Source organism: Lingula anatina, chromosome 1, assembly GCF_051362555.1.
Source record: "Lingula anatina isolate TDL-2025a chromosome 1, LinAna3.0, whole genome shotgun sequence".
Taxonomy (NCBI): Eukaryota; Metazoa; Brachiopoda; class Lingulata; order Lingulida; family Lingulidae; genus Lingula; species Lingula anatina.
The window spans coordinates 62,272,928-62,289,889 of record NC_141767.1 but is presented as its reverse complement, the minus strand read 5'-3'; the positions used below and the strand labels follow the sequence as shown (position 1 = coordinate 62,289,889).

General features: G+C 36.5%; 3 protein-coding genes across 7 annotated transcripts in view; 2 read left to right on the top strand and 1 right to left on the bottom strand.

The window, feature by feature from the left end:
- LOC106170911 (rho guanine nucleotide exchange factor 28) overlaps positions 1-1,242 on the bottom strand; it is a 106,442-nt gene extending 105,200 nt beyond the window's left edge. For 2 of the 3 annotated variants that reach the window (XM_087000926.1, XM_087000930.1), the window contains exon 1: positions 1,098-1,170. The gene's annotated coding sequence lies outside the window, so the exon portion shown is untranslated. Of the gene's footprint in view, positions 1-1,097 lie in introns of all 3 variants that reach the window. The other variant, XM_087000925.1, reaches the window with a different exon arrangement.
- A 419-nt stretch (positions 1,243-1,661) lies between these two features.
- On the top strand, positions 1,662-5,283 carry LOC106170914 (protein c-Fos). Of its 2 annotated transcripts, none has more exons than XM_087000949.1 (4): positions 1,662-1,760; positions 3,153-3,280; positions 3,525-3,632; positions 4,153-5,283. In XM_087000949.1, exons 2-4 carry the CDS (start codon positions 3,230-3,232, stop codon positions 4,288-4,290), a joined length of 297 nt encoding a protein of 98 aa, XP_086857075.1. In that variant the 5' UTR covers positions 1,662-1,760; positions 3,153-3,229; the 3' UTR covers positions 4,291-5,283. The 2 variants fall into 2 exon arrangements, with proteins under 2 accessions (XP_086857075.1, XP_013406424.1); XM_013550970.2 differs by having other exon boundaries at positions 1,667-1,760; positions 3,153-3,432.
- A 1,633-nt stretch (positions 5,284-6,916) lies between these two features.
- Positions 6,917-16,962, top strand: LOC106170925 (uncharacterized). Of its 2 annotated transcripts, XR_001239265.2 has the most exons (15): positions 6,917-7,077; positions 7,916-7,983; positions 8,370-8,645; positions 8,842-9,018; positions 9,215-9,384; positions 9,586-9,705; positions 9,834-9,956; positions 10,309-10,420; positions 11,349-11,579; positions 11,935-12,514; positions 12,928-13,018; positions 13,430-13,532; positions 13,806-13,928; positions 14,073-14,925; positions 15,204-16,962. XR_001239265.2 is itself a non-coding variant. In XM_013550986.2 (14 exons), exons 2-14 carry the CDS (start codon positions 7,929-7,931, stop codon positions 14,522-14,524), a joined length of 2,613 nt encoding a protein of 870 aa, XP_013406440.1. In that variant the 5' UTR covers positions 6,917-7,077; positions 7,916-7,928; the 3' UTR covers positions 14,525-15,154. The 2 variants fall into 2 exon arrangements, 1 of the variants encoding a protein (XP_013406440.1); XM_013550986.2 differs by lacking the exon at positions 15,204-16,962 and having other exon boundaries at positions 14,073-15,154.

Sequence of the window (16,962 nt, the reverse complement as noted above, 5' to 3'; positions counted from 1 at the left end):
ATCTACCGGTGAATTCTGGATGATTCGGTGCCGAGTCTGGTAGTTGGGTAGGCCTGAGTCACAGCGGGGAGGCAGACCAAGGTATCTCTAGGTATCTCAACAATAAGTAGAACCAAAGCAACTGGAAGCAGTATATACTGACCGAATAAATTTCTAAAATTATGAACAGATGCTTCTGGTCAATGTCATACAAGGTTTTTCCCAGAGAGCCGTCCAGTCATCATTTCGTCCGCCATTAGCCTCAAAAGACAGCCTTTATTTCCTAAGATGATACGGCGGCTTATAAAATTTTGGGGTTGGTTGGTTGGGCTTGCTTAAGTTGGACTGTAAATCAATGATCAAATTACACATTCACATTTTGGTACCCCAAATCCTGAGAAAAACCACAATGTCATATAATGTTTTGGTTTTCTTTAAAACTGTCGTAAATTGAAAATTGACAAGGTATCCTAACAGCAACACTTGCTGAATGGTTTAGTATCCTATGCAGAACACAGGTCTTTCTACTGCTGAATAATAAACATAATAAAAATTAATGTGATGATATTTTGGCATGACACTGAATGGCTGCTACTGTTATGCCAATCCGACTGCACATAAATGTACATACATCACTGCTGGAATCATGAAAGCACAAGTAGGAAACAATGGAGTAACCAAAACGTACCCTGGATTATGAACCTGTTTCAGCACATGGAAGCAAGCAACGGTTACACCTACAAGCAACAGGTTAAACTGGGTTGGAAAAGTCAACTTCAACTCAACAATTCAAAACTTTGTACTGATATTTATAAAAAGTTATCATTTTTAATTTGTCTGCATTCTAGGTCATTGCAAACATATCTGCATTTCCGCATTACGCTGTAAGTAAATAAGGCACAGTGCTCGGATATCTCCGGAATGCGGGGTAGTCGATTTTGTAAACACAGTGGCCAAAACGCCATTCTATTCTTACTTGCTGGAATGTTGTGTCGCTCACATGGTCATTTTTACACCGTTTTTATCCCCTCACATATCGAGCAGTTAAACGTAGCGACCTGAGTGGTAAACTATAGGTATTTTATGTTTGTGGGTCCTTCTTTATGCAATATACATACCTGGTTAATGTATATCTTGCCGATTATCTCGGAGACGTCTACTGGTGACTCAAATACCTTCCGCCATTTTCCCGTATGACGTCACTAGCAGGTGTCTACTGACACTACACATTCTAGATTGAATGAATGAATCACATCTGTAGCAATGGCTTGTACTGCTGTCGTTGTTTAGTCATCATTGTCAACACAAAAACTACGTCTCATTAAAAAAAAGCCTTTTCATCTTTTTGATATATACATATTTACATACCGCCTATGTCAATTAAACCCATTTTTTTTTAAGTTTGAGTCTTAGTAGCGAATGTGACGCAATCAATTTTGATGTCAACAAACAATTTTGAATTAACTGGTAAGTACATGTACTGTAAACAAAGAGCCTTCATTATTCTCGAATCGATGTTTCATCATTTTAAAAACTGAACTAAACCACATTCTTATTTATGCTTGATATATATAACCCCTTACGGTAGAGCCATGTTTTTCTTAGTCTAAATTAAGTAATATTTAAATATTACAAAAGCGTGTGTTGAAAAGATCTGGAGCATTTTTAGGCTTGCCTGTACATGATTGACAAAAATTGATGACGTGTAATCTAAAAATAGCTACTGTTTTAAGACGCAAATGCAACGTTTGAAAGTCATTTCATAACCTGACGCCAATAAGGTAAGCCTGAGAAATACCACTTACAGCCAGATTACTTGTAGGCCTATATAATAAGTTATTGAATCTAATTTGATAAACTTTAATAGATACAAACTTCATATTGATAATTTGAACCACACTTGATGAATAGATATTGTTTTAGTATCTATGCGTTATTTATTGTTATTGAGCAAGATATGGTGTTCTTGAAAGTTATAATTTGTAACCTTTACATAACATAATATTATAGGCCAACTTTCATAACGTTAGTTAAGTTGAATATATAAAAAAATTATAGTGAAATCTTTTGTTAGTCTGAAAATCAAACATATCAGCTATATATGCTTTTGTCAAGTTTTAACCTAAGAGATGCCAATAGCCTAGGCCTACAATGGATGTTTGGAAATTATGAAGTGGACAGCGATACTTCTAAGATCAAATGATCATTCCAGCAGTCGAAGAGTTTAGGTTGTCTATTAAAAATATCACAACTAACAGCCTAACAGGCATTGAAAACAAAAAAAAAATACGCATATTTAAAGTTGGGAGTTAGTACCGCCTGCAATTTCGTAAAATGCACGTCTGAAACAGCAATATCCGTAATACACTGATAAGACGAAAATAGACAGAAAAATAAGATGAAAAAAATATCGAAAGAAAAGAAGTTTGAATACGTTCAATAAGTTTTAGATCATGGTATTGCGGAAAAAAATTGATAAACTGATGTGTAACAATATTTTTGTTGCTTGGGTACATAGTCACTGACTATTAGGGGGATTCCCTGACAAACAGGACATGTCATGACAGTCCACAGGATAAATACCACTTGATTGTTACACATTAACTTGATTCACAACAGAAGTGATGGACGGAATTTTGTTTCACCCTTAGAATCGGCTGGGGCATGTATAGGTTTGAATAAGAACTAACACATCTGATAACTTTCACACATTTATAGGTCATTTTGACGGAAGTTTGACCTCTCCACGTTACACATGTACAGAAGTTTAGAACCCCTTAAGCATAATCCTCATCACGACTAGTCACACCGTCACCTGACAGTCACGAGCATCATTTCAGATAGAAATTCAGGTTTCAAAAGAAATTAGAGAAACTGGTTGTCTAATTTTGAATGATTTGAAATCACTATAAACCCGTATCAGTCGTGATAGGTGAAGTTGCTGCGTCATCGGGGATTCCCCAGCTTATGATGAAGTCAGCACATTTGGCGAATAAAAGGCATGCTATTAGAGGCCTGCTAACACACTCTTGCGTTGGCGCTGAATATGACGAATTTAAGTCGTTTGTGTGCAGAAATATTTCGATAATATTTGTACGTACTTTTTAGATAACTATTTGATATACAGTTAACTGGCGATTGTTAAATATTAGTATCATCTTTCTTTATTTTAGCTCAATCCAAATTTTCACAATGCTGGAAGGATTTGAATATTTGGTTGACGACAACAGAACCCGGGAAATCCCGCTACATGTTGCATTCAAGGAAAAGGGAGAGACCGTTGACAACCAAAGTGACCATGGTAATTTACCAGACTTTGAGATGTATACTCTCTCTCCAGACGAGTTCACGCCTGCTGTAAAAGCCGAATTAAGAAGTACAATAAAGACCAAGTTAATGGTAAAAGGTCAAGAAATACCAACCGTGGAATATCGACAACCGTTGTTGGAACAGGTATGAAACTTTATGATCTCAATATCAAACCCATCGCTGTCTCCATATTTTTATGCGTATGGTTAATCCAGATAACTTTATTTCTATTCAAGTTAACACCAGAAGAAGAAGAGAAAAGAAAACGAAGAAGAGAAAACAATAGACAAGCAGCACAGAGGTGTCGACAGAAAAAGAAGGATTTGCTTGATACGTTACAGAAGGTATTTAAATATTCGAGTCATTTAAACAAAAGCTTTTTCACTCCCCCTTCCCCTCAAAAATACCAGAAATAGTGTATCAATTTTCTTTTTACTTTTCCAAATTTAAGACCCCCCCCCCCCCCCCCCCCCAGCTGTTACATGGAACGGTTCAATTCTTGGAAAGGAAGTGACATTTATCAAAATTATTTGGAACGGATTTTGCCACGTTCTGCCTCTGTAAGGTAACGGATTGGGTATAAAATCCGATTCTATCGTGGTGGAGGATCATCATAATTCGGAGATATAAATTATTACTAAATAAATAAAGGCGCGTCTGTTTGTTTTGATTCCGATTACAACGGGTCGTGAAACCAAGTCTTGGGGGTTTTCCAACAGCAAAACTTTTTCATAGAAACTAGGAGATTACTGCACTCTTTTCAGACGAATAATTGATTAGGGCAAAGGCGGTAGTATTGAAAGCGCTGATAGCAACCCAAGTTTTCAAAAATGACATTTTATGTTTTCTTTTATATATTTATAGAAAACGCAAAACTTAGAGTGTCAGAACACGGACCTACGAAGACAGATTCGAAGTTTGGAAAAAGAAAAAGAGGCTGCCGAAAAACTCCTTTCAGAGCACTTGAACGTCTGCAAGTATCACGTGACGCACGAGGCATGACAATATGTTTCACCAGTGTCTAGCAAAGTTGATACAATGGATTTGGATACGGATTTGAACAGCAAATAGTCACAAGTTTGGCCGCACGCATCACGCGATCAGCCTTCAGAAGACCACCACGCACTTGACCATACTTCAATTATGTCATATCCGGTCATCCCGATTAAGATCGATGTGTGGACTGCTGTTAAGGGTTTTTAAGAAACCTCATTCTTTCATAAGGCTTTCTGTGAATAAAGCCAAACGAAAACGAAAGATGGAGATGGAGAACATGTGAATATCAAGACGACCGTCACATTTACGACAATCGTTTAGATTTATCAGAATCTGTGATAATGCATTCTAAACCTTCAGACCATCATACAAATTAAAGATTGCTCAAAAGAAACTTGTTAAAAGTTTCGATTCAACATATATTTTCAGACTTAAAACTTGAAGTGTCATACCTTTTTCTATTTATTGTGATCATGATGTTTCTCTGTATATTTTTATGAGACAGAATTAAACACATTATAATGGACACAAGATAAAGGTAACTCTATGAAATTTTGTATATTTTGGATTAAGAACTTTTTTTTTTACTGTAGCGATAGAAAAATGCATAGGAATTAGCGGGTAATATTAGATGTTTCAATATGTAATTATCATCAATATTGAATATTTTAAGAACTATTTTACAAAACATTATCGTTTACCATTTTCAAGTTCCTTTTAAGTGTATTAGAAATGATTTTACATTTCAGCTTTTGCGATTTTTCCGAACTCTCATTACCATATAACTGCAAATATAATATATTAACAACGTACAATATCATCTTTCTGGTTGCGATTTTAGTTAATAAAAAGTTATTTAAATCATTATTATTATTTAACATTTTAAATATAGTATATGTATATCATTTGAGTATTATGAGTTTTTAAATTACATACAGTTTATACTGTGTCCATTTTGATATTACCTATCAATAAATGCGTCCTGCTGTATCGATTTTATGCATTGTTTTTGTATTACATTTGTGAAAAAAAAGCACAGCTTGTTCATTTTACAAACAACGAAACCATTCCGTGAATCAAAAATAAAATATCCAAATGAAGAACCATCAACTCCAACTCCAATGACCTGATAAAATATCTTACATACTAGCTTTAGACCCCATTGCCACAGATTTTAGATCGATCTATCCCTGTGGGGAGTCTCACTAGATTACTGTCAGCTTAGCCGGCTTAAATGTCTGTCCCGCCTACTAAAAGCTGCAAGGGGGTAATTAACTACCGTGTGCGCTCGGCTGACAGCAATTTAGCGTGAACCCCCAGGGAGTTAGGTCGATCTAGATGGATCGATCTAAATCTATGGGAATGCACTCTTAGACTTCACCGGTACGTATAATGTGAGCATTAGATAAGCTTAAATACGGACATCCTTAAAAAGGCTTTGCTTAATATTTGTCGGATAGAATGATTCATAAAATGTTTTGTTATCAAGATTTTTTAAATTAGCAGTTACGTGTGTAGGAGATGTTGATATGTTTGTTCAAATTTGTTTTCAAGTAAGGGGGCAAAGATATTTCCATATTTTATTGTACAAAGAGTGGATCCACTTACACGCCAACGCGTATCCCCCAGCGCGTACTATTTTCCTTTTAAGAAGGAAATTCTTCAAATAGGCTGTTAAGAAGAAAAGATATTAGACTTTTTGTAATTTAGGTTTTTAAATTGTCTTTCCTTTTCAAAGATCCTTCCTTTCACATTTTACACCGCTTTCAGCTGATTCATCTTTGCCAAAAATATCAGTTTTGTGTTTTCATGTAATGTGTTAATCGTATCACAGCTAACGCAGTCATGGAATATGTATTGCTTTATCATCAAAGAAAAGCAATGACTCTAAAATATGTCGAGTCATACCATCTAAAAAAAACAATGACTGAATGGATGAAGACAGAGAGAAAGCTTCCAAACTTTCTTTTCAATCCTGGCTACGTTTATTTTTATATTTGATCGTTTAATTTCGGACTTGTGGTCATGGGATCCGGTTAGTAGAAATGTACAGTTTGGAAGAAACAAGAGGTAGCCATAAGAAAAAACTGAAATGTGCATGAACAGGGGCGGATCCAGAGATATTTTCTGACAGTCTTCCAAATTATCTTTGTTGATCCATCCTCAATCTTTGACCGTCCTCCGACAGAAAAAAAAATAGACACCCGTCAATGTAAACTTGAAAATCTGACCGTCTTCCTGAAGACCCAGAAGACGGCCTCAATCCGCCCCTGCATGAAGACCTATCTTCAGTAAAAAAAAAACAAACTAGCAATTGACATAATTAAATTCAAAATAAAGATGAAATAAACACGTAAAGAAAAAAGAGAATATAGGTATACAGCAAAAAGGGATGCTGTACGCTTGAACGGTTTTCTATCATTGTAATGCTTGTTCCGAGTTGTAAAAGGGCTGGTATTTTTTTTAAACCAGTCTATTCTCAGTCGCTTATTATTTCGTTTGGTGGTTTGACGTAATGTTATCAAAATATGCTCTCTCACGCAGTTACAATGGTTCTTTTTATAACGCCTACCCCATGACTGAAATACAATTGTGTTCGTGAGTTGACTAACAAAGAAAGTTATTGATCCAGGAATGGTGGTAGGATTTCCACTCAGTATAGGTAAATGTGTCATGCCGCACAGGCGACTGTATAACCTTTTTACTTCCTTGTTGCCTTGCAGTATATACGTAGAAGACATTATTCGTATAATGCATGGTGACGATCTTTTAAAGAACAACTAATCATCTCAGGTAAGCTATGTATACTGAATTTAGAACTGTATAAACACTACGTTAAAACTTACTGAATATGAACAATAATTTTCATAATCGAAACCTGCGAGGAGACAGCGCTAGTGTACCGACGTGCTAAAAGTGCATGTCATCATCCTCTACGCCTGTCAAAAACTCCAGTTTAATGCAAAAGAGGAATAATTAATTATAATTCTATTAAAATCGCAAAGAAGTGACACCCTTTTGACAATCAAGTTATTTGACCTGCCTACAAACCATGAGAATATTGGAAAATTAGAAAAGTAGGTCATATGTACAAGCACAGCTGGTGAATCATAGGATGGACAATATTTCACAATACATTGTCAAAGTACAAATCGTACGCATTAAGGAGGTATAAGTTATTTCTTTTTGCAGTTTGTCGTCCAAAGTAGTCGTGTCTGGATGGTACCTCCTCGTCTCTTCATACATGTTGTACATGTACTATATGGTACACATATGGTACACAAATATTGAATAACTGTTGAACTTGATGTTTATGTCATCATTTTTATATAGTTAAGAAGAAATGTCCACAGTGATATTATTGATCTAGTAATTCCAGCAATAAGGGCGCTTGATCTTTGGATATTTATTTCCATAATTTTTTTTCGAAAAGTACAAGAATTATACACACTTTACATTCTAACTCATTATGGGTGTTGAAGAATCCAAAATCGCTGAATATATGAAAGCATTTCACTCAGCATGAGAAACATTACTAAACAGATCAACTTCGATGTGAACCATTTTAGTTTGAAAACTACGTTTTGCTACCTTTGTCTTTTGAAATGTGTGATTTCTTCTTCCTCTGCAGTGGTACTGCTTCCATGATGCTCAAAACAGTACCCGGAGTTTTGATAATTTTGTCAGTGGCAAATTTAGGTAAGTGTTCGCATTTGTACTCCAGCTTTCCTTTTCCTCCATATGAGATAAGCACAGGAAAAATGAACCTCCTTTCACGAAGTTTTATGCCGTATTTTGCATAAAACTCGCCCTCATGCTTTCATATGGCATGAAAACCATTGCTTCTTGAGCTGTCTTGAATTAAGAGATGTTTTCTTAGGCTCGAATAGAAAAGGTCATTTGCTGTCATACCTGAACGAAAAATTTCATGAAAGTGACGAGAAGATTTCCTTTTTTGTAAGTTCATTCTAGAAGATCTACTTGTGTGGAGAATACACTAAAATAAACATTCAATTCCCAACCTTTCCCCAAACAATTTTATCTTTAACCAGTTATTAATCTTATTTATTAATTTTCTATTGAAGCATACCTGGTTTCCTCCCTTGTGCGTTTGTCTGGTGGAAGTGCTAGTAATGAAGGTCGTGTAGAAGTGTTTCATGACACTGAGTGGGGTAGCGTGTGCGACGACGGGTTTGGAAACGACGAGGCAGCTGTCGTTTGCAGAGAATTGGGCTTCCCCGGATTCCGACGACATATTCAGAGCTCTTATAGGGTCTTTGGAAGAGGACTGTCAAAAATTTGGTTGGATGAAGTGCGATGCTTGGGGATTGAGGCTTCTATTGTAGATTGCATTCACGATGGTAAACAATATTTATTTATATGTGTTGATTTGAAAGAAGACCCACGCACGTTCATGTACCGTGGATACTTTCATATGAATGTTTAACTCCATCAAAAGAATAGAATATAAAAACCTTTAAAAATCTCTCCTTTGGTGCTGTAGGCTACACTGGAAGGTCATTTTGAAACCTAGTTTATCATATTTTAACACTGCAGGTTGGGGAATCCATAACTGTGATCCTGCAACAGAGGCAGTTGGAGTAGAGTGTGAACCGCTAAATGGCACTGTGCGACTCACGGGGGGTGCTAGTGACCACATGGGCTATGTTGAAGTGCAAAGAAACGACGCCTGGGGAAGGATTTGTGATACAGGATTCACGATAACCGAAGCAAGTAAGATTGCTGTACGAAATGACCATGTGAAAATTGAACCGAAAGAGAAAGATTACAAAGCCCTGCTGTGATCGAACGCGTGCTTTCATATGATAGAGCTTCATCACAATTTTTAAATCCATACCATACAGGCTAGAAAACTAAAATACACCGACAAATATAGATGAATAAAAATACGTAAATAATTTTTTTTCAGATATTGTGTGTCGCCAGTTTGGGTTCCCTAATGCTTCCAGTCTTCGTTCATTTGCCACACTTCCTAGCACGCCTCCGGTATTAGATCACGTCAAGTGTACTGGGAACGAAGCGAACATTCTGCGTTGTAGACACGATGGATGGGGTGTAGCTGCTTGTCAACCCAATCAGGTAAAACACCACCGCGCATCATCTAAAAGTGGTCTGCATAATCTATACATTTAAAAACTCGAACCAGGAAGTTATAGTTTTTGTAGACCATATAATTTTCGACATATGTATTCAGACACTACAACCAGGTAAACATTCGCCATTAAAAATCAGTAACTGGTAAAGCGATTTCACAGTGCTCCTATGCGATGTCTGTTTCAGACCGCCGGTATAGTGTGTATAGATCCCACTGGTCCGCCTGAAGGCACCCTGCGCCTGGTGAACGGTGCCAAGAGTAGAGAGGGACGGCTGGAAATCTACTACAATCATCACTGGGGCACGGTGAGTGTGGGGAATTGATTCCTCAGTAACCTCAAACTTACAAATAAAACAAGTCAACAAGAGAAGCAATATTTGATTTTATAAAAAAAAAAGTCTTCTGTGTGTATTTATGTATGTATGTATTTTAGATTTGTGACAAAGGCTGGGACGCTGTTGATGCCTTGGTGGCATGTAGACAGCTGGGATATTCTGGACTGGAGGCACACAATAGGAACTTTGGCGTTGGTGACGATCTAGTCTTGCTCAGTCAGGTGAATTAAAAAATAGTATAGACATCTGTTTTCTTGGGTAAAATATATTTATGAAATCATTCCGTACTTTTGTTTAAGAAAGGGTTGTTTTTTATAGATGATTATTTTAATAAGTAATGGAGTGTTTCATTTTTTCTTACAGTGACCTACAAAAGGATGTGAGGTTTTCAAATGTAATGGTATTTTATGTAGTTTGTGCTGGTTGTGTTCCATCAGTATACTTTAAAAATTTGGAATATAGAAAATGTTGGTGCTTTCCAACAATAAAAAATTGATTGTATTCTTACGTTCTGTCACTTTGTTTCTCATTTAATTTGAAATCATGCATCTTAAAAATTTGTATCTTTTTTAGATTCATTGTAATGGTAACGAGGACAATCTCTCGCGATGTCCAAGAACTTCAGACTGGGGTATTGTGCCAGCAGAATGCACTCACGACAGAGACGTAGGCATCGTTTGTGAAGGTAATTACATGGCATGACAAACATCTAATGGTACCTACACGCGATGGGCAATAGAAGTGTCACCCCTGAATCAGAGTAATCAAAGTAGGTAGATCTTGAGTAGTTATAATGCCTGGTCTACTTATAATGTGAATGAGTATAAAACCACTGTGCAATGGAATTGTGTTGTTGGTCTTTTTGTGAAATTTGATGTATAAAATGATACCAGGAGCATATCAAAAGTTAGAACTGAACGTTTTAAAAAACTTTTATTCCTTTCTCTTTATTAAACCATTAGTGGCCTGAGTTTTCCTTTGAAACTCATTTTGGCCTTTATTGTATTTAATATTCATTACTCCATCCTCTTTTACACTAACTTTCAGATGCCTGTGCAAAAATTTATTTTATTCATTTATTCTATTTTATCCTTTTTTATCTCATTAAGTTCTATTCGCATATCCTATATTATATATCAATATTTTAATTTGTAAATTTGTAAATTTTATTCTCACTCCATTTTATGTATAACTTCAACCTTTTGGTTGCCATGTCTTAATAAACGTACTTACTTACTAACAAAAAATCATTTCACAGTCATTTATCTCCCCCAAAGTATTGGCTCAGTAGGGGTGACACTTCTATTGTTCAGTGTGCGTAACTGTACACTGATATTTTAAACTTTGAAAGTGTCTTTAATTTATCATATTTTAATAAGAAAAATGATATTACTCAAAACCAAACCAAACAAAACCTGACGGCTCTCTACTCATTCCAGATAGGCCTATGCAAGTATGGGAAGAAAGAGACTTTTTATAAAAGTATATATGGTTTATTTTTTCATTAGAGATCAGTATTAAACATACAGATTTTATCTTGATAACATCTTTCTTGTGTCAATGTTATTGAATACGAAAATTGTAACTGGTAATTTTAATTTATCCTGTTGAAGCATCTGTCCCAGCACTAAGATTGAACAGCAGCTCTCCTGCCAACAACAGCGGCATTCTGCAGGTGAACTTGAACAAAACCTGGTGGTCAGTTTGTCTGCAAGCTCTAAATGGCGAGGCACGAAGTGTCATTTGCCATGAGCTAGGGTTTGATCGCTATGTGGGAGAGGGTCCCAGCACCAATGCACCGTCTGGTATTGATGATATGTACTCTACGTCGGCCAGCTGCACTGGTGAGAAAATGTCATTAATTTTTACTGCCTTAATTATTGATACGGCCAAATGTTTTTTCTAATAACTGAGTAATGAAATTGAGAGAAAGAGAAAAAATATATTTTCATCAATTTCATAATTATTTTATTCAAAACAATGAACAGATTGACTGTGTGAAAGCTGAATATGGTATCTTGTAGCACAGATAACTACTGAGCTGATCAAGTCAAAAGTATTTTAATAATATCGATTATTTCAAAATATGTTTCAAACAGCGTGTGTTTTCAATTTGAAAGTGCTCTTCATATCATGCCAAGCATAAAACCAAAAGATGACACTTTTCATTATCATATTTATCAATCTTTATTATTTAAGGAAATGAAAGGGCACTCGAGGAATGCAGAAACCACAGATGGTCAGTTGTGACAAAAGCAGCTCCTCCACCTCTTCATATTTCCCTGTGCTACTCCTCATCTCCAGTACAATTTGTATGTGGCATGACAGAACCTACCACAGCCAGTTCGGCAACCTCTACAACAACAATAACAACAACAACAACAACAACACACCATTCAACAATATTAACAAATACACCAGGCAAAACATCTACAGCAAGGAAAACTACAGTTAGGACAACATTAGTGAACACACCAGCAGATGTTGGATCAACTCCAAACACGTCTCCAACGACGAAACCTAGCACTATCCCTCCCTCTGGAAATACTGAGTCTACTCACTCTGAGGTAACGCTCTACCCAACAACAACAACAACAACAGACGACAATGGTATCTTAACTTCTGGTCCTACGGAGGTTCAACCATGGGACACAATGCCAAACAAGTCTTTACCAGACTGGGGTATTGCCATACTGGTGACAGCTCTAGTTTTGGCTCTTATTTTTGTTGTTGGGTTCCTTTTGAAGAGACGACCTGCAAGCTGTTTTGGTAAATTAAGGTACGTGTATTTGAGTTTAACTGGTGAGTCGTAAATTGAAGATTATAAATTATCACATTTAAATTGAACTAAGGCATTGTTTTATCAGAAAAATCTATTTTCCTAGCTGTAATACAATTCTTGGTGGAGTCTACATACAGGAAAGCGAAAAACTGTCAAAAATGAAAGTGATTCCGGCCGGTGTGTCGCAAAATTGTGAAAACAGAATAGGATCACAAGATATAAACTACAGAATGCTTTTGTGAGCTCAGAGACTAATTTATAATTGGGCAACAACTTTACCTGACGAGAGCTGATGACTTGATACAGATGACATACTTTGCTGCATATAGTCTGACATGTTTAATACATATACTACAGTTTTGAGGTAAAATTGAACATTGTTAAGTTTCTCAATCAACATTCCTCTTCAGGTCTCAAAGGTCTAATCCTGGAGAGCTGTATCAATTACACAACACTTCCACGGCACAGCTGGTATTGGACGAGCCTCCACCCTATACAACTGTATGTATAGAGGCAATATGCGTCAACTCATGGCATACACTTATTTTTAAAATTTTTTTTCATTGCAAATGGGATAAAATCAAACCTCTTTATCCTGTGAGGTTTAGCTTTGCGTGCTCGAATCTAAGTATCGTATATGGCCAGTGTGTTACTGCCGTTTTAACAATATAATATAATATAATATAATATAATATAATATAATATAATATTAGAAAATAAGTTGTTCTAAGTGTTGTTTTATGGCACATCAGTGTAAGGCGGCTGCCGATTATCATCTAACCCCCCTCGTATCTCTACATTTGATTTATTAACATTTCAGATTTATCACAATGTGCCGAAGTGTGAAAAGCAAATTGAGTTCGCGCAATTAGATTGGATTAAACATTAAATGTAACACATATTGCTTTCCAGATTGATCCGTTTGTAAATGAAAGTAAGCCCAAAGCAATGCCACCAGTATCACACCAGCCGCCAGATGGCCTCTCCAATCCCCTGTACAAGATAGACTCGAGAGGTGTGGGTTTAACGACAGTTAAGAGATTTAGAATAAACAATAATTATTAAACTATATATATGTTTTGAAAAAATTACAGATAAAAGTGGTCTTTTAACAAAAGTATGATCGATCGTCTTATATAACAAAAGCATGGTTAGACAAATCGACCTACAATTTTTGTGAGACCTCAGGTGTTAATAATTATTTGATAAATATAATAAAATCATAAAAAAATTATACAATAGGAATTTTCAAAAGGCACTGTTAATTGTAAAATTGTTTCATTTCTAGATCCTGATGTACTGGAGTTCTTAGAAAAAATAGGGCTTGAGGAATACTATGGAATATTCACGAGAGAAAGAATAACAGCAAATGATTTGCCATCTCTTACAGAAGTGGATCTAAGAACAATAGGTATTTCAACCTCGGTTATTTTTAGACAAAACTTGATTTGATTAACCCACTTTCTTGCATTCTCATGCAACAGAATCTATCTTTATTTATTTATTTATTATTTTTTAATGGCGTTGACTATTATTTAATATTTTATTATTTTAGGCATTCCTCTTGGTCCTGCAAAACGCATTGCCGAGAAAATCCAGGGAATGCATATCTATCAGCAGCCGGACGATGACCACAATAATAGCCATTACCAATCTATGATACCCAAAGGTTATAGAAACGAAGCTGGTCTGGAGTACCAGGGTCTAAACTTTAGCGAGTATGATGATATAGACCGCCAACAGGATGCCCCTCGCCCTCTACCAAGACCACCTCCTGGCGGACGACTAGACTCGGACCCAGAAAACTATGAAAAATTCGACGCAGACACTCGGAACTCTGCAAGTTATATTCAGTTCGTTTCTGTTGCTGAACAGGACAAAAACAAACCACTTTCTTATGCTGATGTAGTTTCCAGTGAAAAAGACTTATCCGTTGACCACCCAGCCGTAGCAAGTCTCGGATGTAGGGATAGCGGTTATATGACTCCAGTGACCAACACAAAATAACTCGTAATGTGTCTAGAGCAATACTTTGGACACAGATGCACAGTGTGTTGGTTGTTTTTTATGTATATTTCAACTAACGAAAATGTTACATCACCAGTAGGCAAGCTGTAGGGCTTGCACTGCAGCCTTTATTTGATTTGCTTTTTCTTTTATGATAAAGCGAAGCAAGAGCATTAATCAAAGAATGTAACATTTATTACAACTTTCGTCACCACTGCTTTGGAAACAATTTGTTGCACTTGGAATCTGTAGATACACGTTGTTTTAACAGTAGATTTCCGAGAAAAATACCTATCGACATTCTCACAAGATACATATGCCTTCAGATTCTATGTGTGCGTGCGTGAGGGTTAGGGGATAGTCGCGGATCTTGTGTGTGCTCTATCAGGATCCATCAAAAGGTAGGAAATGGAATGTGTTGGCGCGTGAATCTGTTAACAGGGCCACAACTCAATATCTCACTGTTGGGATTGGACCTAAAGGTTCAAGAATGCTAAATTTAGGAATGGCAGCTAATTTGTGATTTCGTAATATGACACTATCGGTCACATAATTATTGAGTATACGATTGCTACAAATGTAAATTTAATTGATGAAAAACGAACCATTAAATCTATATTATGATAATAACGTGAGTTTTTCTGAGCCTGTTAACCTACGTATTAACCATTCATTGCAGTGCCAAGTTTTAACCCACCACAATTCTATATAAGGGGCCATTCCCACAGATATTTGGATCGATCTATCTCCCTGGGGAGTCTTACTAAATTGCTATCAAACTATTAGGCTTAAACGTATGTCACGCCTAGTAGAACTGTTAGGGGGTAATTATCTTTACCCCTAGCTGATTCGGTAGGCGTGACAGACATCTTAACCTCTTGAGCTGATAGCAATTTAGCGTGAACCCCCAGGGAGTAAGGTCGATCCAGATGGATCGATGTAAGTATGGGAACCTAGTCTTAGACGCTCTCCGGAGCAAACTTGTCTAGGGTAATGAGCGTGACGATCTTACAAACAACCAAAAAGAAAGATTCAAACTTTGTAAGTCAGTTCATATACGTGTAATACGAAATTAATTGTCATTGAACAAGGTCATATTCGTTTATTCGCTATTCGTCTTCGCATTGGTCATTATCACATTTCTGCAGACCGAAAAACAACGGTGAAAATTGCTTAGTTTTGGCTTTGATCATTATCACATTTCAATCCGGTCTCCAAAACAGTAGTGGAAACTACCGGAGTTTCTGTTTGGTGATTAACACATTTCTACAAATTGAAAAACGAGACTGAAAATAACTATCTTTATCTTTGGTAATTATCATATTTCTCATAAAAAGGCGTTGTTCAAAGTCTAGATTATACGATATCATTGCATTTATGGACCCACAGAACACACAACAAGGCACCAACCAGTTTCGTCATTGTATATTGCGATTTCAAACATTTCATAATTTGAAAGATGAATGATTACATGCCCTCCACTAATTCATCGAGAGGAATACCCTCATAGATTTCATTGGTTTTGTTATATTCGTTTGATGTCGGGAAATAATCAGAAACAAAACTGTTCGCTTTCCTGCCGCGTAAGGCCCCTATTTCACACAGACCACGAATCCCACGAATCGCCAGGAATTGACAATTTCAGGATTCGTGAGGATTCGTGAGATTTTGCCAATTTTCTGGTCTAATTCGACACGCTCTACGATTCAGTTACGATACAGGTGCGATAGTGTTACGAATATTCGTGGGATTCGGCTGGAATCGCACGAATATTGTCCAGAAATTCACTACGATTTTTTGGAATCGGGAGTTCGTGGCCAAAACTTTGAACAGCTCAACATTTTTGCCACGAATTCCCGATTGATCAAGAATTGCAAGAACTGCATATACGAATCTGTTAAGAACTTCACGAACTGATTACGATTCAACCACGAATCCTGATATTTTCAATTTCTGGCGATTCGTGGGATTCGTGGTCTGTGTGAAATAGGGGCATCAAAGTTTTTGCCACCAATTCCTGTTGGTCAAGAAGTGCAAGAACTGACTACGAATATATACGAATCTGTTAAGAACTTCACGAACTGATTACGATTCAACCACGAATCGTGAAATTTGTCAATTCATGGCCATTCGTGGGATTCATGGTCTGTGTGAAATAGGGGCATAAAGGGTAAAAAGGAAAGTTAAATTTAAGATCAAAATAATTAAAGAAGGTGCATTTTAAAGTTCTTTTCTGCTGTCTTAGAGTTACATTTCAGTTTGTTTTATTGGTATGTAGTGTGCTAGAAACAGGTACTATAGCTATATAAATCCGTCAGTGTATGTGCACCAAATGTTTGTTGGCTTTCCAAGACTGTTTTTGTTAATTGCTAATTAATTGGAGACCATAATGTTAGCAACATTTTGATGATATGCAAATAAATGGTGTATTTCACCAA

What these genes read in the sequence shown, in the direction of transcription:
- LOC106170925 (XM_013550986.2), top strand. Translation starts at nt 7,929, where the DNA reads ATGATGCTCAAAACAGTACCCGGAGTTTTGATAATTTTGTCAGTGGCA. An exon ending in AGCCTCCACCCTATACAACT is followed by an intron (nt 13,019 to 13,429) that starts GTATGTATAGAG and finishes ATTGCTTTCCAG; the next exon opens with ATTGATCCGTTTGTAAATGA. An exon ending in AGTGGATCTAAGAACAATAG is followed by an intron (nt 13,929 to 14,072) that starts GTATTTCAACCT and finishes TTATTATTTTAG; the next exon opens with GCATTCCTCTTGGTCCTGCA.
- LOC106170914 (XM_013550970.2), top strand. Translation starts at nt 3,172, where the DNA reads ATGCTGGAAGGATTTGAATATTTGGTTGACGACAACAGAACCCGGGAA. An exon ending in GACAACCGTTGTTGGAACAG is followed by an intron (nt 3,433 to 3,524) that starts GTATGAAACTTT and finishes TTTCTATTCAAG; the next exon opens with TTAACACCAGAAGAAGAAGA. An exon ending in TGCTTGATACGTTACAGAAG is followed by an intron (nt 3,633 to 4,152) that starts GTATTTAAATAT and finishes ATATATTTATAG; the next exon opens with AAAACGCAAAACTTAGAGTG.